The 25,064-nt window shown below is 37.6% G+C and overlaps 2 protein-coding genes across 5 annotated transcripts in view; both read left to right on the top strand.

The window, feature by feature from the left end:
* prkg1b (protein kinase cGMP-dependent 1b) overlaps positions 1-15,319 on the top strand; it is a 253,290-nt gene extending 237,971 nt beyond the window's left edge. For 3 of the 4 annotated variants that reach the window (XM_017484346.3, XM_017484345.3, XM_053684829.1), the window contains 9 exons: positions 8,905-9,001; positions 11,318-11,457; positions 11,611-11,700; positions 11,783-11,924; positions 12,029-12,192; positions 12,304-12,426; positions 13,411-13,473; positions 13,570-13,636; positions 13,770-15,319. In XM_017484346.3, the coding sequence (XP_017339835.1) occupies positions 8,905-9,001; positions 11,318-11,457; positions 11,611-11,700; positions 11,783-11,924; positions 12,029-12,192; positions 12,304-12,426; positions 13,411-13,473; positions 13,570-13,636; positions 13,770-13,868 (985 nt within the window). In that variant the 3' untranslated portion in view covers positions 13,869-15,319. The remainder of the gene's footprint in view (positions 1-8,904; positions 9,002-11,317; positions 11,458-11,610; positions 11,701-11,782; positions 11,925-12,028; positions 12,193-12,303; positions 12,427-13,410; positions 13,474-13,569; positions 13,637-13,769) is intronic. The other variant, XM_017484347.3, reaches the window with a different exon arrangement.
* A 4,560-nt stretch (positions 15,320-19,879) lies between these two features.
* On the top strand, positions 19,880-21,651 carry dkk1b (dickkopf WNT signaling pathway inhibitor 1b). Its single transcript, XM_017482827.3, has 4 exons — positions 19,880-20,161; positions 20,271-20,412; positions 20,621-20,764; positions 20,874-21,651. The coding sequence occupies exons 1-4, from the start codon at positions 19,988-19,990 to the stop codon at positions 21,122-21,124; spliced, it is 711 nt and encodes a 236-aa protein (XP_017338316.1). The 5' UTR covers positions 19,880-19,987; the 3' UTR covers positions 21,125-21,651.
* The last annotated feature ends 3,413 nt before the right edge of the window (positions 21,652-25,064 follow it).

Below are 25,064 nucleotides of genomic sequence, written 5' to 3' on the forward strand. Positions count from 1 at the left end.
GTAATATCTCCGCAAACCAGCAACTTAATTTCCCAGAATGCACCATGGACTACAAATATGGCCAACAACTACACTTCCCGAACACACACACACAGACACTTTCACTATCCCTAGAGTTCTAATTAGATACACCTAATTAGATACACCTGATTTCAATTACACACACACTCACACTACTCCTTTTAAGAGACTCATTCACTCCTCTAGTAGCGAACTATACGCTTAGTTGCCTTGTGTCTCTGTGTATACCAAGCCTTATACCGTGTCTGTTTATTCTGGTTTTTGACTTTGCTCACGTTTTCGACCTCGTCTCTTTATCCTGCCTTGTTTGTACTGTTTGCCTGATCGCCTGACCTCTGCCTGTTTATGATTATTGATTTCTGCCTTATTCTGTGGACTTCTTGTTGTTTTATTAAACTGCCATACCTGCACTTGCTTCTGTCTGCGCCTCCATTACGTGACAGAATACTTCACTGTAACATGGAAGCAGCAGGTACGCCATACTGGTGACAAGCCATCGACATCCACGGACGGCTCCAGAGTGAACAATACCAATAGCTCGCCTATCTGGTCGAACAGGTCACTTGTCTCTATCAGAGCACTCATTCATGCAGACTTGCACCCCATTTCCTCTGATACCAGGTGATCTGGTGCGATGCAAGGGTTTTCTCCTGCAATGCTCGTTGTTCTTTGCCAGCTAAGCTGGCATGCTGGAGGCACATAAGATAGCCCACTCCATGGAACTGCTAACTGACAAAGCTCTCACCTGGGCGACAGCTATATGGGTGTGAGGCAGCTAGCCCATCTCCTCGTATGAACAGTTCACAGGATTTTCTCGATGCATCTTTGATAATTCCCTAGAGGGCACGGAACTGCGAGAGGAGCTGCTGACCATCTCTCAAGCTCTCCACCGCATAGCAGAATATGCCTTGGAATTTCAAACCAGCGTTGCGAGGAGTGAATGGAATGAACCCACGCTGAAAGCCATGTTTTGCAACGGACTCAACCTGGAAGTGTTAACGGAGCTAGCCTGCCATGATGAGCAACTCACCTTCGATTCGCTCATATTATTCCACACGAATATCAGGATCTAATGGAAGTATTCAGCAAAGAAAGGGCCAGCGGACTACCACAACACCAGTCCACCTGAGGGAAGGGTATATCCTCTCACAATGGCAGAGCAACGAGCCATGGAGGAGTATATTCAGGAGGTTCATATCTCTGCTAACCAGCAACTTAATTTATCAGAATGCACCATGGACTACATGTAAACTGGCCTCGTCCATGCTGGATTTTGGACTTAAGGCTTATTTTAATAGCTGGATTCTCAGAGATGGAAGTATTAAAAACGATTGGATAGTATGATTGGTATGATTGAATGTGAAGGCAGTGTGCAGTGGCTCTCAGTTCTCAATCCCTGAAAGGCTAGAGGTCATGCAAGGATTCAAGCTGTCCTCTGAAAAAAAAAAAACTGCCAGCTATATGCCTATGGTGTGTGACCTACCATCCTCGTCAACATCTTCAAAAATATAATGCATTTCATATTAATAAATGTATTACAACAGAACTGAATGCTGTTATAAAGTGAACAGCTATTGAGTGGTATGAGTTATGTAAAGCTCTTCCAAATTTCCCAGTTAATAAAACACCTTGACCTCAGTGTGATGTACTTGTACTTGTTTACTCCAACCTGCTACACATACAGTCTGCCAGCTCAGTGGAAAATCAGTATCAGAGCTCTGCTCACAGCCCTCATGTTACAGCCCTCATTGTACAGCTGCCATCCATTTACAAACTGGAACATATGACGGTGGCTCCTCTACCCTCTTATGGGCTTCAGAGATTCCCCATGTAAACTGACACTTTCACTTATCCTAGGCATGACTGTATGGTGACACGAAACAAACCAGTAAAGAGGCACATGTGGAACGATGATTTTCATAAGGAATTACCTGTCACCTACCAAAGACTGTATCAATAAATGCAGTACACGCATCTTATATCATATAGTGGATTTGCCTGTGTAATCCCATATGGAATAATAAATTGTAACTATACTGAAATGTTACTACTTGTTACCCAACCCAGAAGCATTTTGCTGATGCTGTGTTCTTCCAAGGTCAGATAATACTGGGGTTCCCTGAAGTGTTTTCACTCCTCTAAATTACACAAGCGATCCTTTACCACACTCCTTGTCACCACTCTGAACTTCATATATGGTCCATTCCAGATCTAAGGGAACACTTTTTTACCAAAGTGCAAAAAATTACTCTCAGTCTCCCGACAGCTTCCCTTCGTAATTAGCACCTTGAGCATTTTATTCGAAGGCAAGCCTAAGTACAAACTTAGTTGACAAAATACTTACTAGGCACGTGCTGTATTATCCTAATACTGTGGGGGATATAAGTATTGAACGCGTCAACATTTTTTCATTAAATTTATTTCCAATGAGGTTATTCACATGAAATTTTAACCAGACATCAGTACTAACTAAGAAATCCGCAAATATACAGAATTCATAACATTAAAGTCCTTAAATAAAGTTAAGTGTCATAAAGTGGAATGACACAGGAAAAAAGTATTGAACACGCTAAGAAAAAGCAGTTCTCCAAGGCAAGGTAAGACAAGGAACCAGCTGAAATTCGTAAGTAGTTAGAAAGTAATTATACCTGTGCAAATTAATATCAGCTGGGTTCTAGGCACGCTCACCCACAAGACTCCTTTACTAAAGAAAAGTCATATCATAGCTCATTTGAAGTTTGCTACAACTCATTTGGACAAACCTATGCAATACTGGGAGAGTGTAGTCTGGCCAGACGAGAGCAAAATTTTACTTTTTGGCTGTCATACTACACACCATGTTTGGAGAAGAAATGGCACTGCACATCACCCTAAAAACACTATACCAACAGTGAAGTTTGGAGGTGGAAGCATCATGGTGTGGGGCTGTTTTTCATCACATGGTACTGGCACACTTCATATAATTGAAGGAACGATCAATGGAGCCCTTTGCCAGTAAATTCTTGAGAAGAATCTGCTGCCATCCACCAGGATGATGAAGATGAGACATGGGTGGATCTTCCAGCAGGACATCGATCCAAAGCATACAGCAAAGGAAACTCTCAATTGGTTTCAGAGAAAAAAGTCAAGGTGTTAGAATGGCCCAGTCAGCCAACTGACTTGAAACCAATTGAACAAGAAAATATGTTTAGAAGAATGGGCCAAAATCACACCTGAATACTGCTGCCGATCAATTTCTTCATACAGGAAGCATCTTGAAGCTATCAATACAAACAAAGGCTTCTCCATTAAGTATTAAATAAATTTTAGTTAGCATGTTCAATACTTTTTTCCTGTGTCATTCCTCTTTATTACACATAACTTCATTTATGAACTTTAAAGTTTGGATTTCTTTATATGTGTGGATTTCCTGAGTTAATACCAAAGTCTGGTGAAAATTGAATGAGAATAACTTCATTGGAAATATATTTACTGAAAAAAATGCTGACACATTTAATACTTATTTCCCCCCCTATAACTACCTAAACTTTTATCATTTAAGCATATCACAACATATAAATATACTGCATTTGACTGAATAATCAGTACAAAGACATTACATTGACGAATCAATTAATATAAAATTGTGATTTCCAATACACATCACATTTGGGACTCAAATGCCAGTATTTACATACTTATTTCTGAGATGTGCTAAGCACTTGCCAATGCCAATATTTTTAGGGGTCAAGTCCCGAAGGGATGAAGACCCCTATTGTTTTCGTTAGTTTTCTTCTTATTATTTTTCTTCCACTCTTGAGTCTATGGAATCCCATAGAACTGCTTGCGAGAACGTTATGTAATTTGGAAGAAAGATAGAGGACAGGCTGGTCTGTTAATACAGCAAATTTGGCTTCTCTAACTCAATCCCTGTAGTACCATCAACTGTCCAAATTTGCACTCACGTTTACGTTAATAACTTTTGGACCTTGGGGCCTAGAAATGAAATTCTTTTTTTCTTTGATTCCTTGGCTGAAGACAATTCAATTCATGATGTCATTTTCTGTCATGAAAATTTTTTCACCATTTAGAATTTTCTGAAAAACCTACTTATTTGGAACTCGTCCTAGGACGTTGTCTGATTTGCACGAAAATTGGCAGGCATCATCTAAAGACAGTCACGTCAAAAATTTATTCACAGAATTTTGATAAACCGTACGGTTTTCGAATGGCACTTCAACGAATTTGACATCAAGCATGCCAAAATGGACATGAGGGTGTACTTAGTATTTGTCATCAGCATTAGACATTGAGGTTAGCTGCAGCATTTCAGAGCAGCACCACCTAGTGGTCACGAAATATGTAAAAAGCACATTTTTGCTTATAACTCAACAATTTGTACTAAAATCATCAAATTGGTCTCATTAGATTCAGTGGGCTATATAGAGTCAAACGATATGAAAAATCCCTATGTCAGCAATTTTGGATGTCAGTCATTTTGAATTTAGTCACAAAATGCTGTATTTTATGAACGACTTGGCATATCATTATGAAAATCGGTGTCTTTGGCAAGATGGCTTAAAGGTAGTCAAAAAGTTTTAAAAATTATAATGCTATTTCTATAAATGCTAATAGCTATTGACTAATTTTGCCTACTGTCATGAGACTAGTCTGGATAGATTTCATGCCGAGAACAATGATACCAATTATTTTGTGTTTGAATAAACTTACTGTCTGCCATTTTTAAATGTTTTTGAAAACCTTTTTTGAACTAGTCCTAAGCCGTTTGTCCGATTTGCACGAAAAATTGGCCTGCATCAGAGGCATCAGCTAGAGGCACTCACGACAAAAGTTATTCACAGAATTTTGATAAACCATAAAAACCATACCATTTTCGAATGGCACTTCAACAAATTTGACGATGAACGAGCTTGAAATTGAGCTTGAGGCTGTATCTCCGCAACGCTTTAAGGGACTGTGACAAAACTTGGTATATTTCATCAAAATTAGGCGCTGAGGTTAACTGCAGTGTTTTCGCACACTGCCCCCTACTGGTCAGGAGATTGCAAAAAAGGCTTTTTTTTTCTTATAACTTGAACGCTTTCCTGCATGATAACCATCGTGCACATATGCTACCTGAGCAGTGACAGAATGGCGCCATATACTGGACAAATTGTAAGAAGTAGCTATTGTTAGATTTTTTTTTTAAATAAATGGTTGAAAGTTTACTTTTTCTAACTCCTCATACACTGTTCATCGGAATAGCTCTAACCAAAAGCATGTCACAAAGCTTCTTTTGCTATTCGTGGTGCCAATAATTTGCTTGACCACGGTATTGCTGCTTGCTAGCTATATTGTTAATTGTATTTGTTCTTCTTGTTCTTCTGCTTACTATTATTTCATTCATAACCATATCTATTAAAAAATTTGTCCTCAGAATAAGGATTGTCTCTGATTAAGATGCTGTTCTGATTTTCCCTCCTGATTTTGTGGACTTGAAATGGACGATGCTACTGCATAATTAACATTAATAGTATTGGTTAATAATCATATTTAGAATTTAATACATTCAGTCACATTATATAGTTTTTTGAGTGTATTCATAGCTCAAAACATACATTTCGGTGCAACATATTAATGATAATGAGTGTTTATTAATCACATATACATTACAGCACAATTAAATTCTTTTTTTTCACATATCCCAGCATGTCAGAAATGATACAGCACCCCTGGAGCAAAGAGGGTTAAGGGCTTTGCTCAAGGGCCCAACAGTAGCAGCTTGGCAGCATTGGGGTTTGAACCCCCAACTTTCCAGTCAGTAACCCAGAGCCTTAACCACCAAACCACCCTTTGTTATGGTTAACAAAGTTATTATGGTTACATCAAACTATCAGACAGTGTGCTGGACTTAATGGTGCTCCTCACGTGAGCTGATATCACGCAAGAAAATGTGTTTAAGTCCAAAGATATCACTAAGATATACTTCTGCTTTACTCAAACTCCATGCAACTGTTGAATAGTACCTAAGTCTGTCATTATGTTTTGGGTCTGAATACTGATGTGTGCAATTTAGTGTGTCACTTTTATTCACTCATAATCACTTTCTAGTTTCTAACCTTAGATTTAAAAAAACAACACAGCTTTCTAAATAAGGAAAGGTTTCAAATAAATCTCAAACAATGAGTAAGTGTAATTTTTTGATAAAGTTTAAGCCTGAAAATGTATTCATCTTAAAGCTGGGAGCCAGGGCACAGTTGTCTTCTTGAAAACAGTCATGCATTTAATGCCAATTAAAAGATGGCATAAAATAATTTAACAATTACTGAGTGATGATGTATCCTAAAGATAGATCATTGATATAAACATGGACTTGGTGGTTAACCTTAATTTGTAAACACATTCCTAATCATTGGCAAAGCTTTCGTCCATTCAACACGATTATTTGATTATGTTCTGCCTCTTCCTAATTCTGCTCTCTCTGAAAAGCATCTATAGACTGTTGAATTCAAATTTGGCCAACGTAAATTACTTATGAAGACATCTGTCCTCAAGCTGCCTTCCATGTGCCGTCCAAATGCCACCTAAAAATGTGGTCTATGTAGGCAGCTACCTCGCAGATGAACAGAGGGTATTGATGATATTTAATAGAATCCATGATAACATTATTTGATTATCATACATTTGATACCAGATTACTGCATCAGAAGTCAGCCAGGATCACACATTTTGGAATAGGGGTGTACCTCATTGTCACTAGCCTTATCTGTATCTGTTTATATTCATATCTGTAAATGTGTGCGGGTTTCAATTCAAATGTAATTCAGATCTGTCTGTGAAATTCATAATTTGTCTACAACTACAGATGAAGTGAAATTTTCCTTTGCAATATTTCCTAACAAATTTAGTTGGCTCTATTTCCCAAAATATAATCTAAATAGTCTCCATCGTTGCATTGGCTACATCAGTGGTTCCGAAACTTTTCCAGGGCAAGGCCCCCCAAATGGCATTAAAATTTGACCGAGGCCCCCCTTTTGCAAGATGTCTTTAAAACACATTAAAAATAGACTTCTGAATATATCCCCCTTTTTTTTTTTTATTATTAATAATTACATCTTACATATTTACATTACATTAGAAATTGATATTTTGTGTGTGTGTGTGTGTGTCTGTGTGTCTGTGTGTCTGAGAGTGAGAAAGAGAAAACATACATTTATTTATTTTTCACACCAAATTGTTGAGGGCCCCTGGGTGCCCAAGGGGGCCACCCCCACTTTGAAAACCACTGGGCTACATCACTGTCCTTTCCTCTCCACCAATATGGTAGTAGGCGTTCTGATGCACTATGGCTTCCATCGCATCATCCAGGTGGATGCTACACACTGGTGGTGGTTTGAGGAGATTTTCTCCCCATACTATCTAAAGCTCTTTGAGTGCCTGGAAAAGTGCTATGTAAATCTTATTATTAGTCACATAATTTACCACTACAAATCTGACCAGGCAGTTAGTAAGACTGCTGTACATTCATGTTAATAAACATGTGTTTGTCCTGTGAGCTTCATAGTTGTGACCTTCGTGTTTGTGCCTGCCTTGCATGAAAGTGCGTAACTTTTTTTGTTGCATCCCACAGGATCCCTGTCCTGGTGGCATCCAGGCTCAAATAGATGCCGTCCAGCAAATTTTCTAATATTAAAACAAAATATAGTGCCCCTCCAATTCGTGTCTGTATCTATCTATCTATCTATCTCTCTCTCTCTCTCTCTCATATATATATATATATATATATATATATATATATATATATATATATATATATATATATATATATATATATATATATATATATAGTATTCATTTAGAACACATTATCTGTTCAATCCGAATAATATATTCATATTTGTTTACATAATGTTTTAGATAACAGCATCATAGTACAGCTGTTAATCCCGGAAAGAGTTGTTTGAAATACTCAAAGCACATGAGTGCTAAACAACAAGACCAGTAGACAATGCGAGTCCCATGTTGCCATTTTGGTGTGAAATGAACATTAAGTGATGATTGACAGTAGTTTTTTGCAAAAGGGCAGAGGTGTAAAAGGCATGCTAACGGGGAAAACCTTGACCCATGTTCACAGGCTAAAAATACTCAAGGGATCATCAGACAGACAGTTCCAGTAGAGGCTGCCGCTCATAGAGGGGCACACTTGGACAGTGTTTTGGCATACTGACTGACCTTTAAGCATAAGTACTGCTTTGGTCGCACTGTTCACTTGCTGTACCAGTAAGAGGACTCTTACTAAGTGATACAGGCTTGAGTGAGGAAATTTCTATCGCTGCTTTAGATTTGACTCTGCCTTCTGTTACTTACTAGTTCTCTGAACTAGGAGTATGCTCATATAACTGACTTTTGAATCACTCGTTTTTGCTGATTTGGAGAGACTTCAGTGATCAGAGGCTGAACTTCATGCAGGGAGACTTCAGAGATCTGGACAAGTCTTTCTTTCTCCATACACAGGCAACATTGCTCTGTAACACTCAAAATGTAAACTGCAAATGGCGCCTTAACTCAACGTTTGAGCTCGGGTTGTCGCTAACACTCTGCCGAACGTTCTCATAAACTGAGGAATCAGGTAGTTTGGACAAGCAAGATCTATAAGGTCGCCACAGCAGTATTACTTAGCCTTCTGAGAGGGATCCATTTGACAGTTCTGTATTATTATATCTTTTGGTTGGACCAAGAAGAAGGCAGAATGCGTGACCTTCTTCCTGATCCAGTGCGGGAACGGAGAGCAAGAAGACAAATCAACAGTTTGCCTGCCTCTGTTCCTGCTCCACTCACATTCCTTGTTACGTACTCTATTCAAACGTCTAAGAAGTTCCCCTTTTTTCACTTTAAAAAATGCAGATATGAGGCAGAAAACGCCTTCTTCTCCAACCTGAAGCTGGTGGACTTCAACATCATCGACACCTTAGGGGTGGGAGGATTCGGACGAGTTGAGCTGGTAGGATGGCCAGAAAGCTGGGCCGCCATTTTGTGCAATTCTTCTTATTTAAATAATATGCTTTCTGTCGTGATGTGTGCCATATTTACTACAATGCTTAACATCACTTATTTATCATTAGACACTGTAATTAAATGCTCTAGAAACAATTATCTTACAGTGCTACAACTCCTACTATACTTTACTACAGATAAATATATGAGTCTGTTATTTTATGATGTATTGCAACAGGGATATGCAGGTCTTCTACATACTGCACAGGTCAGTTCTAGGAATATCACAGCTCTATTCAGGGTAACTTTCCAGTACTAGTATAGACCAGTATTAATAGGTCACGCATGTGGCTCAAGGACTCTCATTGTTTTGTATTGTTTTAAATAAAACTCTTTATGAAAATGAGCAAAGATTCTTGTATAGAATAAACATAAAGATATTCTGCTCAAACAACAGGAGAAACTACTTATCATTTCTGTAACATAATTCACTTTTATAATAACTTATGACATAATAGTAATGATAATATCTTGGTTGTCAAAACATGTATGACAAAAGTACTGACACTCCTTAAAGAATAGTTTAAATAACTGCAAATTGTAATCATTGAAAAAGTTATATTAATTTAATATACCATGGGGAAACTACAGAAAATCAGGTAATGATTGTAAAAAAGCATATAATACCTGCTTTGGGGTTTTTATAGCTAAAGGTCCAGGAACTCTTGTGAAATTAATGCCATTGTAATTTTCACTATGAATCAGGATTATTTAGTTCAAAATGTGGTCACCAAGTTAAGACCTGGCTGTAGATAGATCTTAATGAAAACATTAAACATACATGCAAAGCAACACATAAATAGTTTTGTGACACATAAACAATGGCTCATCTACAGTCTCAATGTCCAGATTTTAATCTTAAATCCTTGTCTGAATTACAGAAGGTAGTAACCATGTAAAAACTTTTGAAAATATAGGAGCATTAAATGTTTTGCATGAAAGAGTGTTTTCAGATAAACATTAGACATTATTGGATGCTTCTCTGTGCGGTTATTTTCTCCAGGGTAGACTTCATCAAATATTTATTGTGAGAGTGCCAGAAATTTCCTGCAGTACAATCTGCACTACATTTTATGTATTTTTTAAATTAAAATTAATTAATTAGTTGGTTAATTAATTAAACATCAAACTTAATTAATATTTATATGAAAAGCAGAAATGCATCATTTAGACATTTAGAACAGATTTTTAAAAAGTCCTCTTGTATATCTCTATATTCTAACATCTGAAGAGAGTTTGTAATAGAGCATGACAGGGAGCATGTCGCAATGTAGTCCTGCAGATTCCTTTTGCGGTGTCCTTAGGAAACGGAAAAGCCCAGTAGTCTGGCCTAAAGAGGAATCCCCATGCACCAGACTTATTTTAAGCCCTATAGCTCTAAGGAAAAACAAGTAGCCTTTTGCCAGACGTATATATCTTGAGCGTGAGTAGTGTGATCAAATTACCCCTGACATGTACGATACGCTATGTGAAAAATCTATGCACTTTGACAGTCTATATTCAAGTTTCCAAAACTATGATTAGTAGAAGGAAGTGGTTGCAAACTGGGTACAAACACAAAACAGAGCTCAATTTGAGACTGGTATATGTACGATCTTAAATTAAGTTGGTGAAAGTCATGTTGCTGTCGACTATATCGCTGCTGCTGACAAGCATGAAATTTAATGACTTCCGTATTATGGCATGCTACATGTGTCAAAGTCAACATCATTTAATGATATCATGATGTGAAGTCAGTTTTGTCAGATAGATTACATCATCTATGTATCCAATATGGCTACCACTTCCTTCTTGTAGATAATGCATCAAGATAATAATAATCTCCTTAACATCTTGCAGTTATTGGTTATTGTATTACTACACCAATACTATAACAGTCAAGTATTTTGTTCTGTACAATAATTAGACAATGAGGTAGCAGATATTTTAGTAGATATTTTATTGCTTGCCACACTAACTGCCACATAGATGATGGAGAAAGTGAGAAATTGTGAAATTGGAAATGGAAGATGCTGAAATAACAAAATAGCTGTTAAATTATACTGTACATTGAAGAGTAATTTAAATATAATTCTAAAATATTTTTACTGGCTGTTGGAAGATTTTTATCGCTTTTATTAGTTTCAACTTATTTATTTATTTATTTATTTATTTTACTTTTAATTCATCAAATATCCTATTGGTGATGTGTAATTGTTTTAAGTTGACTTTCTATTACAGCTCATGCACTTGTCCTGGGGGCTCTCGTTGATTTTACATACAGGTGCAGCTCAAAAGTGACGAGACCAAAACCTTTGCCATGAAGATTCTGAAAAAGCGCCACATTGTGGACACGCGGCAGCAGGAACACATCCGCTCTGAGAAGCACATCATGCAGGAGGCCCATTCAGACTTCATAGTGAGGTAGTGTACAATTGTCAATTACAAGCAAACCCTTATATACCATTCAGAATCTTTGCATCAGCGTTTGAACATTATGATAAAAACATTATGACTAGCATGAACTGTTACTGCTTATTATTCTCATTTATTTCCTTATACATTTTGCCAATTCAGATTATACAGGACATTTAAAGACAGCAAATATCTGTATATGCTGATGGAAGCCTGTTTGGGAGGTGAACTATGGACCATTCTTAGAGATAGGTAAGCAGCTGACTGCATTACTACATACATGTTACTCCAAATGGGCAGATTCTGACATTTTCACCTAATTTATCATCTATAGAGGATCCTTTGAAGACTCCACAACACGCTTTTACACAGCCTGTGTAGTGGAAGCCTTCGCTTATTTGCATTCCAAAGGGATCATTTACCGAGATCTCAAGCCAGAAAACCTCATCCTAGATCACAGAGGCTATGCCAAACTGGTGAGCTGCCATCTCTGACACCTTTTTGAGCTTACGCTAAATATAATGATGATGAATCTCTGTACTTCAAAGGAGGCTGAACACTTAATGTGGTTTCATTGCAGGTGGACTTTGGTTTTGCCAAAAAGATTGGATTCGGAAAGAAGACGTGGACATTCTGCGGAACACCGGAATATGTAGCTCCAGAAATTATTCTCAACAAAGGTCATGACATCTCAGCAGATTACTGGTCACTTGGTATCCTCATGTATGAACTCCTGACTGGCAGGTAAAAAAAAAAATGTTTATAATGAGAAAAAAAAGAGAAAATTATGATGGAGAGATTTTCATTAGATCAAAAAAGTTTTGAAGTATAAAACTTTGCCATGCCATTTTACAGCCCACCATTCTCAGGGCCAGATCCAATGAAGACATACAATATAATCTTAAGAGGTATTGATATGATTGAATTTCCAAAGAAGATCACCAAAAATGCTGCCAATCTAATAAAGAAACTATGCAGGTATGCTTTTACTAAAGTGTTGTGCTGTCTACAGTGTTAAGAGTAGGGGTTGCATAGACTAGTTGACTAGTTAATTAATACATTCATTAGTCATCACTGTGGGGATGTCAACTAGTCAGGGTGGTGGGAAAAACAGTAAGGAGGTGAAGGCACACTGTAAAGAAAGCAGGCTAAATGTACTTTGTTAGTCTGAAAGGACACTCCCACTCCTTAAGGAATTTCTCCCACTGTTATTTTTGTTGTCTTTTAAGGCTGAATAAATTTAAATCAAATCCCTGTACTATACCAAAGTGAATTCCATTATGACCAGCGCTGTGTGAAAGATCAGTTTTGGAGCCATGGGTTGCACATCACTATACAATCACAATCCAATCAGATCAGCGGCACATGCCAGCTCAAAGAGACTGATCCAGACTCATTTTCAGATGTTACTGAGGATGAAAGAAAACCTCCCAGATGCTGCTGTAGATTCTGCTGTTTCAGAATAAACAATTTCAGCTGAGCCAACAGCTTTTTCTCATTTATTATGTTGCACATTTATCAGTTCCTCCAGGATTTTGTGATGGTGCGATTGCAGAAATTAACGCAAAATCCAGCAAACTCTAGAAATTTTTCAGAATTCCTGCAGATTTTCCACAAATTTGTGAAGTTTGTTCAAATAGGGTAATACAGTCTAAACTCTTCGCAATTAAAAAAAAAAAAACAATAACGCAGCAATATCAAGCATGTTTGGCTGCAACAATCACAAAAATCTCTGGGAATTATTAGTTTTATTTATTTTTCTTTGTTAACACTGTAGCCTGAAAAGCATTGAAGCTGGAAATGTCATTTGTAGCTTGATAACACTTTGTTGCATAAATTAAAATCTCAAATAGTAATGTCCTCATGAAAATAGTAATACAACCCTTAGTTAACACTGATTTTTATTATTCTATCAAATAAGCCATTTTATTTTATTTTCACTTTATTTCATGTTTTATACAGGGACAATCCATCTGAGAGACTAGGAAACTTGAAAAATGGGGTGAAGGACATCCAAAAGCACAAGTAAGTAGTATACAAAATGATATGGTGTGTTCTAATAATAACCTTTAAGTTAGATCCAAGTCTCATATTATCCTTGATCTCTTCTCCTAACCACAGATGGTTTGAAGGTTTTAACTGGGAAGGGTTGCGTAAAGGGACTCTCACCCCTCCTATTATCCCTGAAGTAGGTTTTCTGTAAAGTTTCTACAAATGATGGATGGATAGATGAATGGATAGATAGATGGATGGATGCAACACAATAATACTTTGGAATTTCCTTTAAAAATTCTTATTAGAGTTTTGCTTTTTTCACTCAGGTTTCCTCACCCACCGACACCAGTAACTTTGATAGTTTCCCTGAGGACAATGAAGATCCACCACCGGATGACAACTCAGGCTGGGACACGGATTTCTGATCCGACTGGTCTGTCCGACTGTCAGTCAGGACCTTCAGGACATGGTTGTGTTGAGTGACTGCTGCTCAAGGAGGCAAACTTTAAAAAAAAAAGAAGAAGAAGAAGAGTCCAGCTCTGGGTCACCATGATGCCTTCCCCAATGTTGTCCCCATTGGGATGCCCCAGATCCATTAACATCCAAGCCCATTGTTCTGCATGCTGAGTTTTGAAGACACACTCTGATAGCTTTATTGCATAGCATTATTCCTCATGCTGTTTCTATTCATTCATAAACCTTTACACTTCTGTTCTCTTTGCCTTTTACTGATTGGACAGAGCATGAGTTACAGTTAATGACACGATTAGTAGAAATTTCTACTTGTACTCATGCTGTTAAAATTCCATGTTCACTGGCTTCTCTGAACTTTAGTTTATTAACCAATGTAATAGTATATCATGAGTATATATGGTTATTATATATTTGGAAAGTCTTACACCCTATATGTCATTATATAGTAAAGACATATGATCAATTTTGCAAGCGCAAATTTCTTTATTATCAGGACATGCCCTTCCACTTTAATGCTTTTCCTCCATGCCTATATTCGGATGAATATTCATAACACTTAGCCTATTTTACTTAAAAGATCACATTTCTGTATTCTTAAAAAAAAAAAAAAAAAAAAAAAAAACAGCAACAATGCAAAATCTCCATCCATCCACTCACTTTCTTATACTTATTGTGTCTTAGGCAAGGGTCAGTGTCTACAGGTTTACACCACCAGAGGGCAGGCTGTGACAAACACAAGCCACCTGATGTGATGTGTGCATGAAGAGAAATCAGCAAACAAATATCATGTACATGCTGCTATATGATCTGCCCTGCCATTATTGCTGTCCATGCCTACTATAAAACCACAATCATCGATGGCTAGATGACTGCCTGAAGGCTGACAATAGCTTGAACACAAACTACTGTGCTGGAAAACAAATTAAGGATTTTTATTTATTGTAGGACCAGAGGTAAATATTTATGTACATATTCAGTGCTGATATTTTGTGATACTTGTAGAAGAAGAAGAAAAAATTATATATATATATATATATATATATATATATATATATATATATATATATATATATATATATATATAGTCAGAGTAAAGCTGGCTCTGTTATTTAATTTGTTTGGAATATGTTTTATCTGTATGGTACTTTGTAGAATTTGTTGATCTCTTTTGTGCACCTCGTGCCCAAAACTTGATGATGGACAGTTTGTGCTTATCGTTTTTTTCTGGCATTATTGGAAGTGCCTTAATTCAATGGCATTCAATATAGACCCTACGTTGATACTGATGCTGCATGACTAAGTGAACACCTCAAATATGTAATCCTTACTCGTTTGTGGCTTTTTTAAAGTTCAGCGATTTATATGCCTTTTTCTTACAATAAAAGCATCAAACATAATTAGATATTGTTGTCTTAATGCTGAGTTTACCACTGTTTTCTCAATTATATCAACACTGTACTGCTACTCCATGGTCAAGTCTTCAACCATTTCCACTTGGTTATAAACTCATAATGACCTCACAGGGAACACTCAGCTTTGCCTTAACCCTGAGGAAAGACTGACTCATATCAGTTGGTGATAATGATTTGTAAACAGCTATCTTCCCTGCCCTCTCCTACACAGATAAACTTGAAAAACAGCCATTCCCCAAAAAGCACTGTCTCTTAGACATCAAAAGGTATAATTACTGGAGGTGCAGATGACATCATTAACCCCTAATTCACTTCTTAACTTGTCAGTCACATATCTTAAAGGTATTAAAGAAATAATCTATAAGGACCAGTAAATACCATTTCTGGAGGTTTAAAACATTTAGCCAAGTTTATGATTTAATAAATAAATTAGTTAGATCTGTGGAATTCTATGAAATGCTTGAAAATGATAAACAAAAGCTTGAGTGATCGTTATATTCCAGTTCTGTGTAAACCCCAGTATTTCATTCTTTTTTTTATTATTTATTATTATTATTATTTTTTTAAGAAAACCTATTCTACATTTGGTGCATTAGATACTTGAGTTCTTTCAGTGTCCAAACTGTGGTGTGCCAGCCAGTTTACATTAAGCAGAACTTCTGGGGCCCACTAGAGTAGCAAGAGAGCCAATTTGCACAGCACTCCAAACATGGAGAATCTCTATCAACGACATGCCTTCATGTCAGCAAAGATACTGGTCCTGGAGCTTCATCAGAGAGAAGGTTTCACCCTCCCTGTTCAGACTGAGTACACGTGCATCAAGACTGAGTTCCTGAAAGCAGAACTAACACAAGATAAGGGCTGCATCCTAAAACACATTAAAGTACCAAATATTTTGTTCTGAACAGCATGAGAACAGTGGTTAGATACTCCATCTACCTTCCTAAAGCGTTCACACACCAATTAAATTGGTGTCTGTTTAATTGCCTGGGTCAGATGTGTTGGTCTCTTGCCTTTACTTTCCTGTCAAGGAGAATTCACACAAGTCTAGTTTGAATAAAGTATGTCTGGCTGGTAAAGTCTTCTTCCCCAGTTGAGCTTCCTCTTACCATAGTGTAAAAGCCGACATCTGAGAGAGTTACACAAACCTTTGTGAACTAAAAAGTTCACATACCCTCTGTGATTGCTCATTGCATTTGAGTGCTACAGTACTGCAGGTGGCCAGATTAAAATTTCATGACAATTTCCAGGATTACAGGAAGACCATTGTTGCTCCTCAAAGTCATTCATCTTAGAATAAATCGGCTTGGGCACACCTCATTTGTAAAGACCAATCATAGACTTGGATGTGTAGCATGTTCATTAAGGAAGTTCACCCAGCTTCCATGTACATGACGGTGAGCAAATCCTCCTCATAATTTCACCACAATGATGCAGCCACATCGATGCACAATGGTGAAGCCAGGCGAACATCATTTCTGCACTAAATATGCTTAATTGGCCACACTTAAGCACACACACAGTGTTGACAATTTAGAGGCTGTATCACTAGTTTCTGGCAGATTTTGACTTTATTTTTTAAAAATTTAGCAGCAAATCTAGTGATTTTTTTTTAGCAGATGTTATTAGTTGTCCATCCATCCATTGTTATTCCATCAGTTTTATCCATCCATATTTGTTTCCTTTGTGTCTATTTCCTAACTATTCACTACCATTACTTCAGTTTGTATGTTCTTGATTGAAATTATAGTACGTAATATGTTCAACAACAACAACAATAATAATAATAATAATAATAATAATAATAATAATAATAATAATAATAATAAAAATTGTTGTGCCATTAATAGAGACAACATCTTTTTATAGGAAGTTTTAATCTATCATTTTCTATTCTGATAAAACTCTATTCTAGTTTTTTATTTTAAGTGTCTTAAATGATGCAAATGTTTTATTTTAAATGTTCCAAATTCGTGTAATACATTTTGATATACAATATCACAATGATGCAATGAATATCAAAATATCTGACATAATTAGCCAACATCTAGTGACTTTTTGAGCAGGCATTAGCTACTTTCCCCTAAAAAGAGTTAGCATCACGGCACACCCATAGAGCTATAATTAATTCAGTAAAGGATCTTTTAATTTATTTTTTAAAAGATTTATTTATCTACTTTTTTTTTTACTTTGTGAAGAGAACTGATTAACATTTATGCTAATGAGACATTGTGGGCAGCTCATGTGATGTTTCTTGACAGATGTAGACAAACTACTCTGATCTACATCCAGGAATTTGAAGTCAGAATTTGGTGTTACACAATTAAAAATAAGTCTGAGCACAGAACGAAAGCTGCTAAAAGTGGCCTGTTGTGATAAGGGTCTTAGATAAAGCCAGATTAAGAGTGAGCACTCAGGGGCTTGTTTGATGTGTGTGTTCATCAAAGAGTCCTTTCCACAACCTTCATTTTGCTCCAAGCTTTGTGCTGTCCAATTAAAACAAAGCCCAAAGAGCGCGAGGAAGAAAAGCTGCCAATTCGCGTCTAATGAAGTGTATTGAGTGTTTGTCCTGTAGTCGGCAGTTATGAGTGACCTCTGTGTCGGCCACATCAAAGAGCTTTGCATGGAAGGCTATCCCACAGTATGCAGCACACAGACACTGTGAAACTGTTAAACCCTTAACGAAGAAGAGTCTCATCCAGAGACTTCTCAGAGGAATAAACAGGATATTATGCCACCAATTTTATTGGGCGGAAGAAGATAAGATAAAGGCAGGATAAACTATTTTTAGTTCTATTAGTGTTACAGAAGCATGTGTGAGAGGATAGATAACTACATAGAAATATGACAGTAGTAGTGTCAGTATGACAAGAATACAAAATGAATGGTGTCCATATAATACACTATATGGACAATGGTTTGTGGACACCTGACCATCACACCTGTGACCTTTGGAAACACACAATTGTATCAAATTTCTTTGTATGCTGTAGCATTACAATTTCCCTTTGCTGGCACTAAGGTATTCAAACATGTTTCAGCTTGACAATGCCACTGAGCACAAAGTGAGAGCCGTGAGGACATGGTTTGCCAAGTTTGGATTGGAACAACTTGAGTGACCTTCACAGATCGCTGACCTCAACCCCACTGAACAGTTTTTTTTCCAGTTTTTTATGAACTGGAACGCTGACTGAACTATCAGTGCCTGCCCTCAGTAATGATCTTGTGAATGATTGAACACAATTCTTCACAGCCATGTGCCAAAATCTAGTGGAAAGCCTTCCCAGAAGAGTGGAGGTTATTATAACTGCAAAGGGAAACTAAATCTGGAATGGGATGGAGCAAGTACATATGGCTGTGATGATCAAGTGCACAAACTTTCGGCTATATAGTGTATGTAGAGCCTATGACCCTAGTGCACTTTCCAATCATAAAGCAAGCCTTATTCCACAAAATCATATCAAATAATATAGGCCTATATATACACGTGACTCCTGGAGATCCATTTCTAGAAATGAGTGATCTACTATATATATATAGTTATCAACATTTATTAAATTCACCATTTTAAAACCTTCACAATTAGTGCTTTACACAGAAGACAGAAATGTGTGTGTGAGAGTGTGTGTGTGTGTGTGTGTGTGTGTGTGTGTGTGTGTGTGTGTGTGTGTGTGTGTGTGTGTGTGTGTTTTCATCTCCCTTCCCTTTAGGATAACACAAACCAGCCAGCCTTCTTGTCTGTAGAGTTGAGCTTCACAAGGCCAGGACCACTTACTTACCTTAGTGTTAATCAGCCATTATTTACTCGCGAGCGCAGACTGAATGATAATTAATTCGGTAAACTTTCCCCGCCTTCTCATTTGCATTTCGCCTTTGATCTTTGCTTACTTTTATTTTATCGACTGCATTTCAAAGTCCCTCCATTACAATGTGCCCAATGGAAGGAGAATCAGAAGAAAAAGTACATCCAAAGGCTACTGTATTTTTGTCTCATAACATTTCATACACAATACTGCATCTTCAGCTGGGCTGTTGTACATAAGCAATAGCTTAAATAAAATAAATACATGGTGTGTGTGTGTGTGTGTGTGTGTGTGTGTGTGTGTGTATGTGTGTGTGTGTGTGTGTGTGCGTGCGTGCGTGCGTGTGTAAACCCTTATTTATGATGTAGGCTATTTACCTAAACAATTATCCAGTGTGGTCAGGCAGTAACTGAGGATGAAGTAGGCTAGAAACAGTACTTTTGAGACATTAAGGGAAGCAAAAATGGGTCTAACTTCCTCAGTAATCCGGGCTGATTAGAATGCTCCCCAATACACATCGCGTTAATTCCAGTTAAAGCAGGGATAACAGCTTGGCTAACAGAGCGCCGCGCGCTGCGTTTGATGTGAGCTCGCGCACAAACACGGCGCGAGGCTTAAGGGCCACAATGCGCGCCCTGCCCTGCCAAACACACCATACACCCTACACACGGCGCTTTTGAAAATTCACCCCCCCCCCTTCCTCCTCCCTTTGTGACTTACGGTGAGGGGCGGGGAAGGGCAAACATCGAGCCTGGGGTATAAATGAAGCGTCACTAGCTGCAGACCGGCACGAAAATAGCAGAAACCCTCAGAGGAATAGTGTAGCCTGTTGCATTTGAAGGAATATCTGCTGTGATGTCGCTCGTAGCGTTTTCCGCCTTGTGCCTCACTCTGCTCACGTGCGCAGCCGCGAGCGCTGTTTTGCACAAATCCAACGCCATCAAGTTTGGTCCAGCTGCGGGCACCGCGAGCCCAGATGTGCTTCCAGTGGACGATGGGGAGCAGAACTTAGCCATTGATACTGCACAAGTAAGCCGCATCACGACAAGTTGTTTGTTTTTCACTCGTTTCCCGTGCACAATCAGCCTATGTGATGTTTATGTGTTTGTGTTGATGTTTACTTTTCCCCCTTGTGTAGCCGCTCGTGTGCACGGCTGACTCTGAGTGCGCCCGCGAGGAGTTCTGCTTCCTCTCCCGTGGCGCATGCCTTCAGTGCAAGAAACGCCGAAAACGTTGCATCCGGGATGCCATGTGCTGCCCAGGCAACCACTGTAGCAATGGTTATTATTATTATTATTATTATTATTATTATTATTATTATTATTATTATTACCTCTGTATAAACAAACACAAATATTAACAGTGCCACTTGTCTCATCTTGTCATCTTGTGTAGTAGTACCTTATGCATCATCAGTAAACCAGCAACTCTAATGCTCCTATAAAATTTTAAACTTAATATAGCACTTTAAATTTTTTTCCACCTCAGGAGTGTGTCAAGCGAACGACCCAGATCTCATTCTCCAAGCTGGGGTAGAAGAGCTTGTGCCCATCAGCACTCTGCATGAGAAGAACACTACAGAGGTCCAGCAGTCCAAAGGAGTAACTCAAGGTGCACCTCAAAATCTAAAAGGTAAAACCCATTATTACAAGCAAAGGAATGAAAAATCAACCCTTTCCGTTAGTGTAGCAGGAAGTCTGACTTTGTGTGTGCATGTGTATTTGTATGTGTGTTGCCTCAGGTCTGGAAGGAGAGATCTGCCTGAGATCTTCAGACTGTGCAGAGGGTCTGTGCTGTGCCCGCCACTTTTGGTCCAAGATATGCAAGCCCGTGCTGAAAGAAGGCCAGGTGTGCACAAAGCACAAGCGGAAAGGCACTCATGCTCTGGAGATTTTCCAGCGGTGCGACTGCGGGGAAGGTCTGAGCTGCAGGATGCAGAAAGGAGATCACAGCAAGGCCTCACGAAGCCTCCACACATGCCAGAGACACTGAGATTCTCAATTCGAGGATTATTTGCGGAATGTTTCTGGGAAGCGGGACCAGTCTGAAAGAACATAGAAAAATGTCACCAATGGAAATGGAAATGGGATACTCTGTTGTTGTTCTTGTTTTTTTTTTTTTTTTTTTTTTTTTTTACATATATATTTTATATTCTTTTTTCTTTCCATCTCCAGTTGTGTGTGTCAACATCGCAGAGTAGATATAAATGTTTCTTTATGGAACTTGGCATTTGATGGTTGCAGTACATTACTGTATTGTAAATACTATTAGGAAGTTGGCACTTAACTCTGATTTTTGTCAACACACAGAGGATGCATCACCCCCTTTTGTATATACAGATTTTCACAATCATACAGAGTGTGAGATAAGTCTATTTTTTATTCTAGATAAAGAGTGTAATACTATTTATGTTTCAGATCATGTCTAAGTATGCAAAGACAATCTGGTAGATTATTTCTGTAATAGTTCAGATGTAGATATTTGTTACAATTACCAATAAAAAGATAAATGGTAATCTTTTTAAGAGTAATACCAGTTACATTCTTTCATTCAAATAAATATTAAAACTAAATGTAGCATTGTGAGAATAACTAATAGCAATAAATATGGAAAAAGATGGAGGGAGGATGGGGCTGCCAACAGATGGTAAACAGTTATGTTTATGTACTTAATAATGTGGCTTAAAGTTATTCGATTAATGGGCAATAGAAAGTTGCACAGTAACATTTCCTGTTGCTTTCAACACAGTGCATTATGAAAATGCAAATTGGGCATATGGAGGATAATAGCTTGCTGTGACATTGAGTGCGCAAAAAAAAAATGCAATGCTTGTTCTGGTGCTATCTACTTCAATATGTCTGCTTTACATTAACTGTATTCATTGAGCTGTTAAGTCTTAAAGGATTAAGGATGCTGAAATCAATTAACATGGAATGAAAGTTTAAACAGGTGTAGAATATAAATGCTAGAGACGATGGGTATACACAATAGTCCATATCTGATAAAGCAAAGAACTTGAATGTATGTGTGTGTACATGTGTGTGGTGGAGGGGAGGGATCGTGTAAAGGTGCATGTTTGTAAATGGTATAATTCAAAGAAAGTACAAAAGCATGAAATCCCACCAAATCCTGCCACAAGCTGTCCCTTTAGAATCGTGTCCTCTTTGAGCAATGAGTGTCCCTTTTGCACTTCCCCCTTAGTAACTGGAAACTGAGGGTTTGACGTCTTTACTTGGATCTGTCAAAGTATACAAAGCAATAGGGTAGACATTTCAAAGCACAGGATATATACACACTGACATTGTCCCTTTTGCATGTGCTTTGGCTGCTGTTTGAGAGGCCGGCCCTCATCTTTTGTGAATACCATCAACAGCTCAGAGACCAAAAACAACTGTGCATGGAATCCCAATCATAACAATTGCGCAAACAGACATTAAAGTCACTCAACTAAGCATACAAGTAAGGTGGCTAATTCTTTGCAGGCAACAGCGCAAGCATCTCTTGAATTCAGGAGTAGCTCTATTTCTATGATGGGTTCAATAAAATAGCAGTTCAAGCGCTTTAGAAGAGGGCAGTGTGAATGCTTGTAGGCCAGTCTCACTTTGAAGTTGAGATCAGTCGATGACTTTGTGGCATAATGTTACTTTGCAGCAAATAGTTAAGTGACTGAAGCTTCCTGAGAGACTTAATTAGAAAGACGCAAACACATTACTATATGATACATATTTGTCTTGTGATAATGCTTCACTCAAAAACGACAGGCAAAAAAAATAAAATTCACTGCAAGATGTGATTTCAGATGACATGATTAAAAAAAAAAATTCATAGTCTTGCTTTTAGAAATGGCATTTAGGTGCTTCATATAAGGAAAGAAAAATGATTATGGGGTAACCGGTAGAGATATGGAGAGAGACACAAATCTTTCTCAGGATATTGCTATGTCTCTTGATGTTTTCTAATGTCTATCAGAAGTCCAGATGTTCAGCAAGGCATCAAATGACTTAATAAAAACTGAGGAAAGCAGATGAGGCGCATTTTCCTCATATCAGTCTAAAGGCAGCAATCTGCTTTTTACCCAATAGCTCTTCTTCTTATCTAAGCCTTTTGTACTTCCAGATGTTTTTCCACAACTTCTATCTTCTACTTAAGTGGTTTCCTATTTTCAAGATTGACTGAGCCTCTAATTTCTTAATTTTCATTAATCTTATACAGGTGGAACACAGACGTGAGGAAACGCGGTGTGACCTTAAGTAGTCATTCAATATAAGAGACGCTTTTCTCGACTTTTATAACCAGCCCGGCATAAATAGGGGCGTCAGGATGGGTGTCTTTAATTTAGAGATGGATGTAATTGCTGGTGAGAGGTTACCTATCACAAGAGCCCCTCTTAGATGTTGCCATCAAAGGGGTGAAAATGTTGACACAATGATAAAAACAGGATTTCTAATTAGAGTCCTTCTCTGGAAGCCACAGATTGCACAACACTACACTTGAAGAGAAAATAAACATCTTCCTTCACAATACTATAGACTAACAAGATTTTAGAATGAAAATGTTTTGCGTTCTGTAGAATGACTTTTTTCTAAAGAGCTACTCATTCTTACATAGATTTTTTTTTTTTTTAAATAATTGTTGTAACTTGGTCCCTTTTAGTTAATTGCTGTAAATTTAAGCAAACAATTCACATTTTCAAATGTTTAAGTTCCAGTTCCAATTAAACTATTGTGTCCTAACTTATTGGCAAGTCAGCTGAATATGCTATTAGTTTGAGCACCAATAGTTTTTATTTAATCATTAGGTTCTGATGTACACAATTTTCTAGCTATTTGCTCTACTTCTTTGACTATGTTTGTGTAAAATAGGCTGCAGTGATGTGGATCGACTCTGGAGTCGTGCATTCACACTTTTATTGGCCTTTGCTGGTTTTGCTATCTGAGTGATGGCCATGCTGGAAAATTACAGACAGGAAGAGCAGACGATAATAATGGCAGGCGTCACGGAGATGAGCTGTGGAAGACATAGAAGGCTTGAAAGTGCAGACAGCAGTCTGAGGAAACCCAAATAGAGAGGTTGGGAACAGCAGAGCACCAGTGAGCCTATTTTATTTAGTCTTTCAAGTCAAAGAACAGTGCAGTGCCTCAGGTAAAATGAAAATGAGGAACAGTTAACAATGCCAGAGCAAACATTGGTGAATTTCATGAAAGTAAAGCAGCTTGGCTCTAAACACAGTGCAATTTGATAATATGGAATTCATATCTGAGCTGTCTGTCTCAGCTTTGGCTTCTTGCTTTGTAACATACAGATACATTTTTATATTTTTCCATTCACAAACCATTGGCGATGTAAACTTTTGCGCTCAACTGTGTATTATACTGTATATGGATCTAGCTATAGAAGTGGTGCAAAACACCCCCCCTATATTTCTTTCATAAATGTGGAGTTTATGAGTTCATAAACATAATGTTTTTACTAGACACAACTGAAACATTTTAAACAATTAAGTAATAAATTTGATTTTAAACAATGAATTGTGTTCTTTTCTATTGAGGTTTGCATGTCTTTTTCTAAAAAAAAAATTGTGCATAATTACTAATACAAATAAATCAAAATGTGTTTGCCTAGTTAAATAGTAAATACATACATACATACATACATACATACATACATACATACATACATACATACATTCATAATTATGCTGTCCACAATTTTCATGTCACAAAAAAAGGTCTATACTAAAGCACTAATTTCCCCCACACACCTAAACATGTAACCATGAAGAAAAAAAGAACTTTTATTCAAAATAAAAACTGTTTTAGAAAATCTGGATGTGATTTTTTTTAAGTGCAACTATACTTTGCTATTCATTATGTACATCTGTAAATCAATAGCTGATAGTTTTCCACTATGTACACATTTTGAGACAAGGTAA

This window comes from Ictalurus punctatus, chromosome 13 (assembly GCF_001660625.3).
Source record: "Ictalurus punctatus breed USDA103 chromosome 13, Coco_2.0, whole genome shotgun sequence".
Lineage (NCBI taxonomy): Eukaryota > Metazoa > Chordata > Actinopteri > Siluriformes > Ictaluridae > Ictalurus > Ictalurus punctatus.